Source organism: Apteryx mantelli, chromosome 1, assembly GCF_036417845.1.
Source record: "Apteryx mantelli isolate bAptMan1 chromosome 1, bAptMan1.hap1, whole genome shotgun sequence".
Lineage (NCBI taxonomy): Eukaryota > Metazoa > Chordata > Aves > Apterygiformes > Apterygidae > Apteryx > Apteryx mantelli.
Genome location: NC_089978.1, coordinates 47,555,179 through 47,572,353, shown reverse-complemented (window position 1 = coordinate 47,572,353; position 17,175 = coordinate 47,555,179). Strand labels below are relative to the sequence as shown.

Here is a 17,175-nt window from a genome sequence, read left to right as displayed (position 1 = left end):
TCTTACAGTCCCAGCTATGAATTTGCAACATCAAAATCTCAGCTTTCATTAAAAATACTATTTCTGGCACTTTTATTGTAAAATAAAGCTTGAAAAGATCTACATTATACTAAAGATTTTTAAAAAATCTAGAGACTAAAGTGCTTCAAGTCTTGCTCTCCACCCCCCCAAGGCTACTTGATTACAAGTCCTGATTTTTGACTAACTCAATATTGAACACAAAGCAATAATTTCCATTTCACTGCAAATCTTTATATATGATTGCTTGTTTTCACCACAGTTATATTCAGCTAAGAGTAGTTATTAATTAAAGGTTTTTAAAAAATGAGTACCTCAGTCTGACCTTCATGGGCACTGGATTCATGAGTAACACGAATAGCCTGAAATTAAAACATATTTCAATCAGACTTTAAATAAGAGAGATTTTAAATGAATCACTTTATGCTCTTCATTTTACAAAAGCCATAGCTCTTAAAAAAATTAATCAACAAATAATCTCCACTTCTAAAGATCTCAAGAGACCAGTATTTCAATTTCATTCAATCCAATTCAAAACAAATATCTAACAGCTGGTAACTGTACTTTTAACACACAGACAACACTACTGGCAAGTGTTTTTGTTATATATGAGTTCCCAGCTTAATTACACAATATACTTTAGGCAGAAGCTGCGATCAGACATTCCTGCAGAAATGATGGATACAAGATGTTATCTTGTTCCTGTTTATTAACCCCACCTTTCAGCCACAAGTTATCACCCTTATTCCTGAGGGTTTCACAATCAGGTCAAAGTGAACTAACACCTGAAGTCATCATGACTTCCCTTTTGACAGAGGATCATCACTACCATTAGGAGCCATTCTCCCCTCCACCATCGTCCGAATGGTTCTGCTGCATCCTTTGAGTCAGCACGAATGATTCACCTAACCACCCTAGCAACTAGCTCATCTAATTTCTCAGTGGTGGTGTGTGTGTTTGTGGGAGTATTATAGTCAATATAATCAGCCAAATCAGCTCCCTGCGTGGCCAGAAGTGCTTGAGCCAAAGCAAGTGAGATGATTAGAAGGCACAAATGGAAGGGGGCAGTAGAAGCACCAACTTTTTAACAACAGCCTCAGATCAGCTTAAGTTGACCATAAAACTGGATTCTGAACGAGCCAAAGAGATTGTGCATACATTTATCATCCATTTTAAAGTCAGTTTAAAATAAGTCAGTGAACTAATATGGATGAGGAACATTGACAAAAACCATTCTACTGACTGAGCAATAATCCCTTAAATTACCAAAGCAGTTTTTTCTCGCAGCAACTGTCTGATCACAGGCTCCCACGTAAAGTTAGACTGTTCAAACGCTTGACTGGATCGAGTCCTAAAGATTGTTTAAAGCCATATAAGAATTATTTGCATGAGTAGATACAAAAGTAAGAAGCATGATACTAACTTCATAAGTTTCTAGGTATTTGGCCCTCTCTTCAGGAGTCATAGATAATGAATCTTCTAGGAACTTTTTCAATGAAGAATTAGTTTCTTAAAAAATAAAAACAAGATATAACATTAATAATTTTCTTATCTGTGCTTCATATCTCAATAAATTAGCTGAACAGTACATGACAAAAGTTTTGATTCATGCTTTAACTCCAACATCATTCAAAGCTTACAGCGTGCTTATATCCAACAAAAGATTTAAAGATATAATTAAAACACTAGATGCTTACTGCAAGAGGAATTGCTATCTGCTGCATTATTCAACATTTTAAGTGCCTTGGTTTTTTGATTAGTACAAAAGATATACTTATAGGTAGAAATGCTTTATGAGTAGAAATTGTCCTTTACGAATGTTTAAATTCAGAGAAATAGTACACAACCTATCCTTCTCCCCCATGTCTTCTCCACGATGTTAAGAAAAAAATTTACCGAAGTTCATTTTATCTCTGTTGTTTGCGATAGCATGAATTAGCCCAATTGTTCCACAAGCATTGTTGATGGTCTGCTTCATGAAATACACTGATGATTTGACATCTTGCCCCTTGGCTTTTATTCTCTCTTCTTCTTCTGTTCTGAAGGTTTCATACTAGAAGGAAAGTTACCAAAAATTTTGCAAATTAGATACTAATTGTTTACATCATCCAAGCAGGAAAAAAAATAAAAAATAAAATAAAATAAAATAAAAGTGATAGGTATGTCCCCCCACCCCCACAAAATCAGCTTGAAACACTTAACAAGTGGTTCAACCAGCATATGTAGACTTACTTAATTGAAAAGCTCTATATCACGTCTTAATGTCTTGTCACTAACCAGGGAACAGTCATCCTTAATACATCACTTTGAAATATGTGTTTATCTAACATCATTTCAAGAATGTTAAAAATGTTTCCTTGATTTGTACACCTGTCACCATCTCTCTTCAATACAACAACAAAAAAATGTTTAAGGACAAGGTTTTAAAATTCTGTCAACCAAACCTTAACACTTCAGGTGTTTATCAACATGAAACATTATAATAAGTTCCATCTCTTTACACTTTTCTTTTGTTTTTTTTAAGATTTTCATCTCATCTAGAAGAGGATGAAAGAAAACCGTAACTGAGGGAAGAAGCCTTGAGAATAAGGCTCTTGCTTATTTTGTGGAGTTCCTTCTTTTCCTTACTAGGGGGATAACTTGAAGGGACCCCGAGATACTAGCTGCACTAGTTAAATTTAATCGGAAAACAATATGGCTAACACAGTTTGCTTCTGGATTTGTTGAAATAACTGCTTCAGATAAAGCAAACTGGATTCAGTTTAGGGCCTTCGGCATTGTTGTAAGAAACAACTCCTGAAACTAAGTGCTTTGCTTTAAGAGAACTTCATGAAAATATCAGCAAACTTAAAGAATACTCAATAGACATCTGTGAACAAAATATCATTCATGTGCTTTACTTGGCAGTGGACAGATTTAACTAGGAAGGACAAAAAATGCTGAATTTTGTGAGCTGTGTAAAAACAACATGAAAAGAGAAAAAAAAGACAGACCCTGCTTTCTACAACCCCCAAAAGGTTAGTCTGACAATCAGCCTTCTTACTCTGGACTATGAAATGAAATTATATTCTCATTTTAAATATTGCTGCTCTCTTAGTATGCCTCAATGATTGATTTTTATCAGAGAGGACAGCAAACTTAAGTGCCAGACATCTGTTTTTGCCAATTATAGAACATTCTGTTCTTTCAGCTACTGCAGGAATTCTGTTTTCTGGAAATACTGACCTTCCCCCTTAAATGCCTGTTTAGCAGCAAACTAAAAGCAGTTTTCAACCATTTGTGCATCACACCGATACCCCCAAATTAGAGCATATTAAAGCAGTACTGGCCCACATAATCCATTGTGGCATATTAATACTGTACAAATGTAGTTTTGTAGTTCCTCTTAATATCAAAAATTAGGCAGGAATACAGAAGACAGGCCTCCAAAGTAGTAATTTGTCAGCAGAGGCTAAAGTGCAGGAAACAGTCAGCTCAGCCTTGAGGTGGAGGAGAATACCCAAACTTCCACAACAAAGAAGCTATGAAACACTATCCAGGAGTATGCCAAGAGTATGCATTAACAAATCTGTTCAAATTTGTTATATTACGTTCAAACATCTGCACAGATTAGAAAGAATTTGTGAATCATAAGGATTCATGAATGGGAGATACAAAAGAAAGTGACAAATCTCACAGCATCATGAAGACCTATATTTGAGAATCACAGTGATACTGATGTTGCAGTCCATAAATCAGGGAAAGAGACTGTTCCAGAAAACACCATATTTCTTTCTCCTTTGCCTAGCCTCTTTAACTCCTTTTGTGGGGGAAAAAAAACAAAACACTGAAGCAGCTGAACTTTTGATACAAGTATGGCAAATCTAAAGTTTGCATGTAGAATATATCAAGGAACTCTTCCTGAAAAACTGTTAGAAATTTCTCTCAAACTCTACACACTGTCAGTTACAAAGAGAAACAAGAATTTTTTCCAGCGTCGTGGTTCCACGTCTATAGCTTTGTCCAAATGTTCACAGTAATAGCAAGTGCATTTATGAGGAATCTTAACCATTCAGCTACAAGCTTGCAACAGCGGTCTTACTTGGGGACTCTACAAAGCTTATTGGACAAAAGTGCAGATTAAAGAGGATATATATAGATATACAGCTGCCATTCACTCCTTGCCATCCAAAATGAACTCCAAGGTTAAAAAAAAAAAAAAAAAAAAAGAGGGGGAGAGAGAGATTGAGCGATTGATTTTTGGGAATACTGAAAATACAGTTTTGCACAGGAGTTGGACTAGATGACCTCTAGAGGTCCCTTCCAACTTTAGTTATCCCATGATATGCATTCACTGGATCATGCCCAAAGTTCCCAACACACACAGTATTCATTCTGTTAACCTTTAACTGGACAATGAGCATACAGATGATTTGCATGCTAATGAGAGTATCTAACCCTGAAAGGAAGTTCAAGCAAACTGATACATAGGAAGGACAGAAGAAAGGAGGGTTTTCTAGACAGAAGAACAAAGACATGATAGAAGAATGTTTACAAAGACAGCAAAATGAATTCAGAGGTGTAGTTTCATAAACATAGGCATAGCCAAAAATTAAACAGACAAACAATAAGCTAATATACAAGCACAACATGATGAACAGTATAGGAAGAGCAATGGAAGAGGGGAAAAAGACTCCAAAAATACAAAATAATGCTCAGCTCTTGGAGTTTACACTGAGAAAAAAAGCTTCAGAACACAGAGGCTTTATGTGAAAGATTCAGCTCACATGTTCAGGAGAATAGTTGCTACATAGCTGATAGAAACACTTGTGTCCCTTATGTTGAAGGGTTAGCGTGCTGGAGAAAATCTCAAACATTTTGTCAATGATCAAATTTGATTGATCAATGCAGTATACGCTGTTTCTCTGGTTCTCTGTTTGTCTCATGCTTCTGTAGGATGAAATCAGGTAGATCCGCTATAACAAAAGGGGGGCTGCTCTTTCCCCTGGGATGCTCCCTTCTCATGCTACAAGAAAGCAAGTTTGCACGGACTGCACGGTGTGGCGGGCAAAAGAAGAAAGGGATGGTCATAGGGGGAGCTCAGATCCTGCAGCTCAAGCAGCCAGAGACGGAGAAACCACAACACAGAAAACAGAAACCACCTTCAAAGGTGAGGGGAAAAAAATTCCCTGAAGACCAGAAAGGGCAGTTCAGTTTGCTTCAATTTAAAGCCATCAAGCCGGCTGAAATCAAGCCTGACAGGGACTGACTGCATAGATGTTTTGGACTAGCTAATACACAGAAGCTTAAAGATCATAACAGAAGAGGACTGACCTAGCCACCTTTAGTTCTCTCTACTTGTCCTTATAAACCATTTATTCTTTTTGAGGCCCACTAAAAGGAGAAAGTTGAGGAAAACTGACCTCAAACTTTTTGGCTGACTTTGGACCTTTCCACAATCACATAAGCTAAAAGATCAATATGAACTGCACATTTCAATCTACAGCCATCTAACTTTCAAAGAAGAGATTTATATCTTCTTTATATAGAAATACATAACAGAATAAGCAGACTTAAAGATTTAACTAAATTAAGATATTTCAAATTTCTGCCTAACATATGGTAACTGATATTTTTCTTCTTGAATGAGTGCAAGCAGTCAGAAAGCCTGGGGGACGAAGGGGGGGTGCAGGAGAGGGGGACGGCAAGAAAATATATACACTTTCATCTTAGAAATATGCCCTATCTGTCCAAGAAGCAAAAGCCATACTGGTACTAATGACTGAACTAAAAATGGGCTGAAGTTTGGTCAGTGTGATAGTGCCAAAACTCAAAACTTTTTTTTTTTTTTTTAATTAAGGAAAAAAAAAAGTAGCTGCATTTGGTATATTCTCACATCTTACCTTGTACTTCGTTTATGCTATTGTGGCTTTCTACTAAAAGTAGCAAAAAATATGCCATTTCATAAGGCATATTATCAAAAAGTCTTGAAATTGTTTATAAGAGAAAGGTATAAGACATACTTTCTTTGTTTCTACATTAACTTTTCCCACTCCACTTAAAATATTTTAAATGAAATTGGAAATATACATACAAGGTTGTCGAAAGAAAGTTCTGAAGTTTTTTTTTTTTTTAAAGGTAAGTCTCTGAATAAGGTTTCAGTCTCGTTTTGATTCTATTATGACACTGAAGTACAAGATTTAAAGTTTTCACTCCCATTTCATTTACAAAAAAGTGATTCATTGATTATTAGATAAACATTTACCTTTTCTGTTATTGGAAAGAGAAGTAGCACTGCACAGACAGGTCTTGGCACCATGCTAAGCAGTTCTGGTTCCATACCGTAAACATCTACAAATTGCCAGTCAGGATGTATACCTAACTGTTTCAGAAACTGGAAAAGAAAAAAATATATATATTAATAAAATAAATGAATGTGCTCATAAGCTGATCTTTTCAGAAGCATAAAGGAATAGTTTCAGGATGAAATACATTGCAACAGCACAGACTTTCCATCAACCCCAAATAAGGGGAATAAATGAGATTCAAATATTAATAAATAACACTGAATAAATCTTAGTGCTAACAAAGATGTATAAAACCCCTACGTCTAACCTATTTAAACAGCTATATGAAAGGGAAGTGAAATCTCATCTCCAATACTGTTTATTAAACATTAAAGCATTTCAACCACTTTGAAAGTGTTTTGTTACCAATATAAAAGAGTACCAAGTGTTAACCAGTAATTGTGGGGCAGAGTATATAAGAATAAGCTTATGATATTATTCGACTCCATGAGTACTTCAGAATACCTTATACCAGTATAGGTACCTGTATATTGGAGCTGCTGACTTTCAGCAACTCGGGGCTGGGGGGTGGGGGGAGGGAAGGGGTGCTCTTTGATGGCTTTTAGCCAAAGAGATACAAGAGTGTACATTTTACTATGTGTACCTTTTAAGGTGTTCCTTTACAGGAAGAATCCTTTGAAACTACAATGGAATAACATATTTTGAAGTAGACAAAGATTAACTTCCAGACAATAATCATGAATCTTTAAATAATTCTCAGGTTCTTCTTTAGAATTGTTTAAAAGAATCTAAACCAAAAGATAGATCATCTCTCCTATACTACAACTGCATATTATAATCTGGATCTTTGGACTGTAGATCTTTTACCTAGGATCTAGCTACTTGAGAATGAGACACACAGAATAACATGGGCCAATAAGCCAAAATGAGAGTCATCTATGCCTTTCCTTCTTTCCATAACCCACCTATAGAACAGATTTACACGTATGCACAGGAATGCAGTGATAATTATGCTGTCTGAATAAATCTGCATAGATATACATATAAGAAATACCCAAAATGAATATTTTGTTAAAGTAAAATACAAAAAAAGAAGTCTATTTCAAACATGAGACTCATTCAAATTCCAATTTCGACTTGGACTGGGCAAGAGTCAGGGCTGTTGACAAAAGGAGCAGCCTCTTACAAGGACATCGAGGTGAATGTATGAAGTACATGTATTCATAAGGACTAAGGAAAGTTTCAATCAGCAACATTTAGGAATAGCTTTTACAAGGGGGCAAGATAACAGGAAATATACATACTGTTAAGTTTATTATGAAGAGAATGAAACTATAGTTTACAGACAGTGTTTTGAGGAAAAAAAATTTTGCACTTTACCATTCTAAATGTATTCTTTACTTTCCTTCATACCCTGCAAGACTTAAGATCAAAACCCAGGGCAAGTAAAAGAGAATTAAATTTGAAAAAAAGTTTAAAGAGAAGCTTGAAAAAATTAATATGACTTTCTGTGCATCTATAGTAATAACCTGTGAAGTTCCCAGAGCTAGTTCAGAATTTGATTCTGGCTGCATTATAAAATATGGAGATTTTCTTTTCAAAAGGCCATGTAAACCTTTTTTCCCCAGTTCCTTTTTTCTTACTTTACTTACCAAAACGAAAAAGGTGATATAACCGTAAATTCAAGGAGGAGAAAGGAGGGGAAAAAAAAGGTTTTTTTTCAAGCTTTCAGGAAATTTTTGGTCCCTTAATGTAGAGCTTTGTTGGACTGGGCACATATCATACAAGACTGTTAAAATACAGGATTGTTTAAGTATGATAAGAAAAAAAAGTCCCTCAGAAGACTGCTAGTGTAATACACCAAGAGTTTTTGGTTCTACACCATCTTTAAGCCTTAACAAGATAGAGAAGGCCAAATCATTAGCTTTTAATGAAAAAGGTAAAAAGGGAAAACGCAAGTGTTTACTAGTCTATGAAACAGAAGACTGTATTTTTAACTCCTGTTTTAACCCTCTAGGTTGCAAAGACAATCACCACTTTGTGAACAATAAAAAAAAAATGAAGAGGGGACTGAGTGTGTTTGTGCATTAAAATATTATTTGTACTTCCAACACTTCTCCTGTGATACCAATGACTAATCTTTCCATGATTCAAAGTACTCAGCATTAGAAGGACAGCATTAAGCTACTGGATATAAACGTGACCTAGATTCTCCTTCTCCCACTCTATACCATTGCAAAAAGCCCTAAACCTCAAGAACAGCTACTCAAACTCCTGAACAATATATTCGTCAGGGAGAAAGCTTCACAGAAATAGAGAGCTTTCATTACACCCATTACCATAGCACCTAGGAACTTTACAAACTAAGAAGTTAAAAGCATCAACATACCGTGAGTTGGCTCTTAAGCAATGGCTATCAATACAAGAAGCAACAAGAAGATTGGCTTAGTAGGACAGGCAGCAGCCTTGACAAACCAGCATCCTGAAAACCTTATTGTAGAATCATCAAAAACCAGATTTTTAAGCAGAAACCTGAAGTAGGCTAATGAGATATCTGTGTATCAAGAGGGTTTCACTCAAGCCTGGGAAAAAGGACAAAGATGCCTGTCTGAAAATTTAATGAGATGATAAAAACTGGTATCATGAGGCCATATGTAAGATGGACTGCCTGATGGGTAACAGACGAACAGTAGATGGCAGGGTGGGAAAATCCCTCAAAACAAAGATACATAGCTTGTGGAAACATGCAAAGAAAAGAGGGGTTCAAAGTCACAGCCAGAAAAGTAATCTTTTGCAACTGTGTTGTGAATGGATAGAAGCAAGACAAGACTGTAAGGGAGGAAAAAATGCTGCTGGAATAAAAACATGGAGTTAAGAATCAGATAAAGTTTTGAGGGCCAAAATCAGATTTGTATTAGACATGACACAGGAAAGTCAGAAGAGGGATGTCCTAAACAACAGCTTCAACTATGTGAATACTTTAGTTATAACTAAATCAAACCTACTTTTTCCTCCTTCAATCCTCTCCTAGCTCTTTCCTAGGCCAGTTGAAGAAGCTGGTACAAAATGCAATCAGTTATCCTCCAAGAGCTGAACAAAGCACTTCCACACTGACAAAAGCATTACTGTTTTAGAACAGCAGACAATTCTGTATGCTTTTTAGACAGTGTCATTCAAGTGGAGGGGCTTTAGCTGCTTTGCATCCCAACTATTCAGTGTTTATTCAAGTAATTCTACTCTACAGATCATTACGGACAGAGCAGTCAGGGTACTTTTCATTGTATTTGAAAGGCTCACTCAGACACTTGCAGCTGCTTACTTTCCCTTAGCTTCTTGATACTTGTCAGGTTAACATAAAATAGCTCTTTTTCTTCTAGATTTGCTCTCTTTTTTTTTCCAGTTAGATACTCAGTTTCACTTTTGTTATCACCTTGCTCATTAATTGGAATTTATATGAAGTGAGTGCTCAAAGACATAACAGGAAAGATACTTGGTCACATTACAGAAGTTGTACAGGGGTTCAGATAGAATAAAAATCACTGCACATTTGCATATCTAATTTGGTAACTTTTTCAAAGCTTTATTTTTACTGATTGTTGTCATATTTTCAGTTGTCTCTTTTGCTATTGTATTAAACTATCTTCCTGAAAAACACTCGTTTTTTCACTGGTCAGTCCATCCATTAGACAAAAAGCCATGAATAAAGTTACATACTTTTCCTATACGTCATTTCAATGATGTCTTATCTGCACCTTTCATGAGTTTCCACTTGTTGCCCAAGTATTCTGCAAGTCCCTTCCTTCTCACCTGGTGTCTAGGGTTAAGTGGAATTGCAGATCAGTTAGCATTCAAGTGGAAATTTTCACAATTGCTTCAATATCCAATACACTTGAGCTGAAACTATCGCCATTATCAAATTTGTTAAAGAATACACAACCCTTTGTGGTGTCGGGCCCATGCTGGTGAGCCCAGTTTTCAAGCAGGCAAATATCAGGCAATTTTAAAGAATGCAGGGGTCCTGCATTGCTAAGAGCAAGAGTTTAAGTTGAGCACGTAATAGCACTAAACTACTCACAAACAAGGAGGAACTGGTCAAAGTTGTGAAGGCCAAGAGCAGCCATGACTGCAGTGACCATGAGACTGTGGAGTTTAAAATCCTGAATGAAATGGGTAAGACAAATAGCATAATCACAGCTCTGGACTTTAGGAAAACAGATTTTGACTTACTTGGGGATCTGCCTCACAAAGTCTTATAGGAGACTGTCCAACAGGACAAATGGGCTCAGGGCTGGAGTTGAATCTTCAAGGATAATCTCCTCAAAGCAGTCTATTCCAATTGCAGAAAGTCAAGCAAGTGTGGCAGAAGGCCAGCATGGATCAACAGGGGAACTCTCGACTGAGCTTAAATTCAAAACACAGAAGGCAGAAAGAGGGACGGACTACCCAAAAGGAATATAGAGGTATTGCTTAAGCATGCAGGAATGCAATTAGGAAAGACAAAACATGAGTGTTGTTGAAGTTGCAAGGGATGTGAAGGACAAGAAGGGCTTCTATAAGTACACTGGCAAAAAAATAAAGGCTAAGGAAAACACAGGCCCTCAGCACAATGTAGCAGGGGACCTAGTGAAAAAAGGACACAAAAAAGGCTGAGATACTCAATGCCCGTTGTTGCCTTAATTTTCACTGATAAGTTATGCCCTCAGACCTCCCAGGTCCTGGAGCCCACTAGCAGAGCCTGTGGGAGTGCAGTATTACCTACTGCACAGGAGGATACAGTTAGCAAGTAGTTAAACTAATTGGACCTAAATAAGTCCACGGGAACAAACAGGATACATCCAACAGCGCCAAGGGTGCTAGCTGCTGCCTTTGCAAGCCCACTCTTCAATATCTTCAAAAGGTCATGGTGATCAGGGGACGCTGCTGATGACTGGAAAAAGGAAAACATCACAGCTATTTTCAAGAAGGGCAGGGAGGAGGATCCAGGTAACTACAGGCCGGTCAGCCTCACCTCTGTCCCTAGGAAGGTTATAGAGCACATCATCCTGAAGCTACTTCCAAGCACATGAAGAACAAGAAGGTGATGGGAAACAACCAGCAGGGATTTACCAGGGGCTCACACCTGACTAACCTGCTAGCTTTCTACAATGGGTGGGTAAGGAGGGGAACAACAGACAATGACATTAGCAAGGGCTCCGACATGGTCTTGCATAGCATCCTTATTGCCAAACTGGTGAATACGAACTGGATAAGTGTGGTGTAGGTAGAAAACTGGCTGGACTGTCACATTCAAAGGGTGGTAATCAGCACTACAAAGTCCAACTGGCAGTGACATCCACCAGGGGTTGACAGTAAGGCCAACTGTTTAACATATTTATCAAAAATTCTTTAATATCTTCAAGCCTGGTATTTCAAGATCTCATAAAAAAAGGTTCAAGGAATAAAGCCCATTTACCATCACTTTTTTTTTTTCCCCTCCAGATTTGCAGTGGAGAAACCAAGAGAACACTTTCATCGAAGTGAGGTAAGTTTACCAAACACTGAATTTTTACCCTTCTAGTTGTGTTAATTTCCTCAGTATGTCTAAAAAGAACAATACTGACTTATAATTAGAGCTCCTGATCTTCATAATGAGCAGTATCTATATATCCATCAATACCCATCAAGCAGTTTTGAAACTTAATATTCAGTATGCGCAGGCACTGATGCATGTATTGAACCAGGATCAGATCATCACAGAGACAGCGATGCAAAGCACACAGAAAGTTGAACTAATCAGGCAATTCAGACTTCCTCTGAAATTGTTTCTAGTGAGCACAAGCTGCAGATTAAATGAAATGGGGCTATTTAGTCAATGATTCATAATAGGACACCATGTTTTATTGTGAAAAAATATTTAGAAACTCGTTTCTATTATCTAAAAATTGTGAATAATGGGCATGGGTCTGATCAATCCACTCTTTCAGATAAGTGTTATACATGTTATTTACAGTGCACTAAAATAACAAGTGGATTCTACTGATCCCACTGCTACTTTAGGTCAAGGAAAACAGGGAAGCAGGGAATTTTGTCTTTTATCTTGTTTCACTTAATGGCATGGCAGAATCTATCACATTAACCACTATCACTTGTTTTCCGCTGTACAGTGCAGCATTTTTTGTTACTCATTGAACAGACTTATTTATCCTTGGCTTTCAGGAGGTACTTCAGTTCCTAACAGCAAGAGTTTCCTTGATACAGTTTTCAATTTATTTAATTGAAAAATAAATAAGAAACAAACAGAGCAGAATAAAAGGCCAAAATTGGCAATTACCTACAGAGGGATGAAATGTATGCTTTTCTTAATTTTCAATCACTGAAGAACATACCAAGACAGACCAGTAAGTCAGTCTTTCTGCTATTCACATAAGTAATATTCTAAACTCAACACATGCTACAGTTTTCCCCGTGCAGGTTAGCCATACTATCTCAATAGCTTGAGATATTTTAAACTAGAAGAAACCATTCAGCAACTGATCTTGCAACAGACATGTCTATAAACCCATCTTCAAACTCATCCTTGTGTTTATGAATCTTATATTCTTTGCTATGCAGTGGTACAGCCTCAACACTTCCCCTGAGCTGACTCTATGGAAGATGTTCTAGGGTACTCTCATTACAGAAAAGTGCAAGCTGAGTCTTGGTCTTCCACTTTTGAGGTTACACTCATAATAACAGGCTGTCTTCCAAGACTGCATACTATCTCCAATATTGCAGCTTTGCTTACAAACAGAGAAGGGTTTTTTTCTGTTGTTGGTTTTTTTTTTTTTTAAGAAAAAAAAACAGCTTAGCTAAGCATTTTCAGAAGGCCACTTATGTTTTTTCACATTAGACATGCTTCCACTCCAACACAATGGCTCACCTAAGAGGACCACCAACAACAACGCACTTCAGGAATCTCTGGCACTGCCTTTTTAGCATAGATTCCTGGCTTTGGTAAGTAGGGTTTTCTTTTGGGAGAGCTAGTGTCACAAACTGAGTTGATAACATGGAAAGATCTTTTAGGAAGAGTAAAGTTAATATCCTCAAGATAATTAATCTCTATATTTGCCTGACACTCTTGAGAAATGTGTTCCATAACTGGATGAAGATGGGCTGTATCCAGTTTCTGCCATTTTGTTCTATGTTGTGATCTTTATTGTCCCAGAAAGTCATAGCTGTCAAGGGGATCCATGCACTAAAACCACTTTCTTTATATAGCTGATTCTCAACACATTAATGGCTTTAAAAGAGCAGGATCAAAGGCCTGAAAATAATTCTGGAAGGCAACTAGAAACCAGTTTGTAAGCCTTATGTGATCACAGAAACCCAAGCCACAGCCAACTAGCTGTCAAATAAGCTAAACAGCTTAACTCTGGATAACCTGTAGCCAGTGCTTGAACTGCATGATCAGATTCAATGAATTATTTTAGCCTATCTGGATGTAACAAAGGCATGTGCTGACATGGTACCTTCTGTAGGAAGTAAGGATATTTCTTAGAACACTGGTGAACAAGAATGATAGATTTGGCTACTGACACTACTTGGTTCCTTAGTAAGCACAGACAAACAAACAATCCTTGACTGTTCCCCATGACATCACTTCAATCTTACTTGCAGTCAGCTTGTGCCTGATCTTTTCACTCAGGAAATTTTTAAGCAGTCTCACTTTGTGCATGCACGTGCGTGTTAGAAGAAATTCAGAACAAGATACATAGGCAAGCATCATCTCATAAACCATGGACAGCTAAATTCAGTTTTCTTGCATTCTCTCTCCCACTAGTGGGAAAGCATCATAAGAGGTTCAGGAAAAGGGGTAGCATGGGTCCCTTCAGGCCCCACAGCTGAAGGTCCTCAAAGAGAAGAAACGGTTTCCCCTGTCACCACTGAATCACTGTATGCAACTGGAGCTCTGTGCATGCTGAATCAACTGTTTCTGTATCAGAGGTAGATTTACAATACTTTGCAATTCATTCCATTAGACTTTGATAATGATTAAAAAGAGCATTGTGACAGAATCCAATTAGCACTGTATGGTACATTTGACTATGCTGACTTCTCAAGAAGATCACTACAGATAAGTGGTGGTGCTGTCCTCAGTGAGTCATGGCAATTGGAAATCTTTAATGCTAAGAGTAATTTTGTTTACCCTCACCAGGCAATTTCTAAACTTGCAAATAATTCCTATACACCAACAGACATCCTACACACTAAGAAATTAGAAGCTCCTAGACTTGAATTATAATACAAATGTTTTCATCAGATGGAGAAAGACTTAAGGTATGTATTTTGGAAAGATTTCACACCTAAACAATCTCATGCCCCTGTAACTAGGAAATCCTGACTTTTCCCACTCCCCCATTATCGTTTGAATTTCTACCACAAAGACTGAGAGAGTCCCAATTTGATGACACACATGTTCATTTACTTTTAATATGTTCTTAGCATAGAGCTTGTCCTCTTTGTTTTGAAATGTATTTAGCACATTTTCCTTTCTAGTTACTTTAAAAAAAAGTGAATAAAGTGATTGATACAATAACCAAAATAGACTAAGGATTTGTTAAAGCCTAACTGTTTTGATTATAACATAATGCTAAGGAATCCATGCTTCTTACAGGTGATTGAAAGTGTCTTGGTTTAAAAAGGCTATTATTTATACAACCAATAGCAATACTATCAGCATATTCAACACACTGTTCCAAGGATAGTCTAAAACCAAGTTTAAGAAAAAAGAAAAATATAGGTGAATACAGATCCGTATAATTAAAAAGATACATGCATTAAGTTACTGTGAGACACATACACTACATCTATTAGAATTATATCATATTTTTGATCCTGAAAAATTCTAAAGTGTGTGTGTATATATGGATATATCCATATATATCCATATCCACACACACTTTTTTTCATTACAGGGTACTGCAAAGTCAGTCCTTGCAATCAATTCAACAGGATTTTTGTATGTTTACAACTTCATTTAAATCTCAAATTATTATTATTATTGCATGAAACATAAGCAGGATATAAATAACTGTTGACTAACAGCCCTGCTGTTGTCCAGTTTACCAATATCCTTATAAGACTAAAGAACAATGACTAATAATGCAAGGTGTATTCATATTCAAAGACTTTTTAAAGCTACACCATTCAATCTAGATATTAACTATAATCATTGCTCAGATAATGGCAAAATGCACCAAAGGAAGTTTAACTTGTCTAAAGTTGCCTTTTCTGAACAGAAATATTAACAAGAAAGTCACTGCCGAGTGGAATTTCACATTATCCATGATCATCCACAGCTGACAGACATCACCTACCTTTAAATACAAAGCTAAGGGGCAAGAGAGACAGGTTCTGAACACACTTAAAATTGTTATACAGAGAAAATCCTAGAAGAACAGTAATGAACATAAGCATGTAATGATACAGGATAATTCAGGTATTTTGAAGTAATCATTAGTTTTTCTCTTCAGTTTCTACTTCACAGTTTATAAGGCTTTATTTGGACCATGCCGAGCACATCTCAACAGCTGAGAGATGACAAAAAGTTAGAGAATCTGAAATTCAACTATAAAATTAGTCACGCCTATTTTTTTTTCCAAACTAGAATTTAATCTCCACACTTCAAAATTAATAAGTTGTCACATCATATTAGCAAACATGAGGAATTTATAGACTACTCCCCATAAAAATCGGTGGGGGATGTGTTTATTTTAATTCAGAGACGGGAGTAAAGTCTTTGCAAGTTGCTCCACAGCAGTGGTACTGTAAGAACCGTAAAATGAAAAGTGACCCAGCAACAAATAATCCTTCACTCTCCTACAGACTCAGTTACTGTATTACAACGACAACAGAATATGTTTTTTGCACACACAAATTCCTAATTCCCAAAATATTTCAGCAACCTAGCAGTTTTAAGAATGTTATCTTACTGCTGGAGACATCAGATTCTTTTGGCTTGAACATTATCATTAACAATACCAATAGGCCTGCTAGAATCAATATCTGGCATCTAATGCTTGTTAAAGATACTCAAAATTATCACTGCGAGCATAATGCAGGGTTGGAGAATACATAATTTTCTTTCAGGTAGAGTTTACCAAGCACTTATATGTCTTTGTGATCTAGAACAAATTTCCTATTCTATTGTTGTTTCTACTACACTTACAAAAATGAGAGAGCAACAAATCATATTTTCACATTTAACCAAAGAGACATAGTCATGAATAAGCAACAAAATACAAATACAGTAAAATGAGCTATTTCTTATGGTTATCCAAAGCAGAATAAAAGACTATGACAGACATATGTAAGGAGATTCGTGCAAATGCACGAGGCCATCATATACAGGTCTAAAATCTGGATGTATAAGTGACAATGCTTTAACCATTAATTAATAAGTTAAACTGCACCCTAAAATAAATTAGATTACATGGTGGTAACCGGATCATCTCCCAACTTCAAAACACGTTATTCTCCTTCCATTCGCAGCTCTCACTTTCATGTGGAGGCTTGGCAGTATGCTACATACTTCGAGATTTCTGAGGGGTCCGGCAAGGCCTGATACACCAGCGGGGAGAGCACAGGCACCCGCGGGGGAGGAAGGGGCTCCTCTTGCTGGGGAAGCAGGAGCCTTTACTACACGACAGCGAAGAGAGATGGGCCTAAGGCTGCAGGGAGGAGGGCTAAAGGCTACCTCGGAGAAAAACTGCTTACCTGATTTGTGACCTGGAAAGCAAGCAGAGAAGAGAGGGGCGTTACGAACCCGGCCAGACCCGGTGGCCTCCCGCCACCCCCGGCACAGGCGCTGCCCGGTCGCCAGGCCCTGCCGAGCCCGTGGCGGCCCCGGCCC

At 37.2% G+C, this 17,175-nt stretch overlaps 1 protein-coding gene across 2 annotated transcripts in view; it reads right to left on the bottom strand.

Annotated features, from left to right (window-relative positions):
* The window catches only part of UCHL3 (ubiquitin C-terminal hydrolase L3), a 43,016-nt gene that overhangs the window by 25,645 nt on the left and 196 nt on the right, over positions 1 to 17,175 (bottom strand). Inside the window, exons 1-6 of one of the 2 annotated variants that reach the window (XM_067292810.1) lie at positions 11,139 to 11,155; positions 10,381 to 10,462; positions 6,263 to 6,391; positions 1,915 to 2,071; positions 1,442 to 1,527; positions 333 to 380 (exon numbers count right to left, since the gene is read on the bottom strand). In XM_067292810.1, coding sequence (XP_067148911.1) covers positions 333 to 380; positions 1,442 to 1,527; positions 1,915 to 2,071; positions 6,263 to 6,391; positions 10,381 to 10,462; positions 11,139 to 11,140 — 504 coding nt within the window. In that variant the 5' untranslated portion in view covers positions 11,141 to 11,155. Of the gene's footprint in view, positions 1 to 332; positions 381 to 1,441; positions 1,528 to 1,914; positions 2,072 to 6,262; positions 6,392 to 10,380; positions 10,463 to 11,138; positions 11,156 to 17,175 lie in introns of those variants that run through there. The other variant, XM_067292814.1, reaches the window with a different exon arrangement.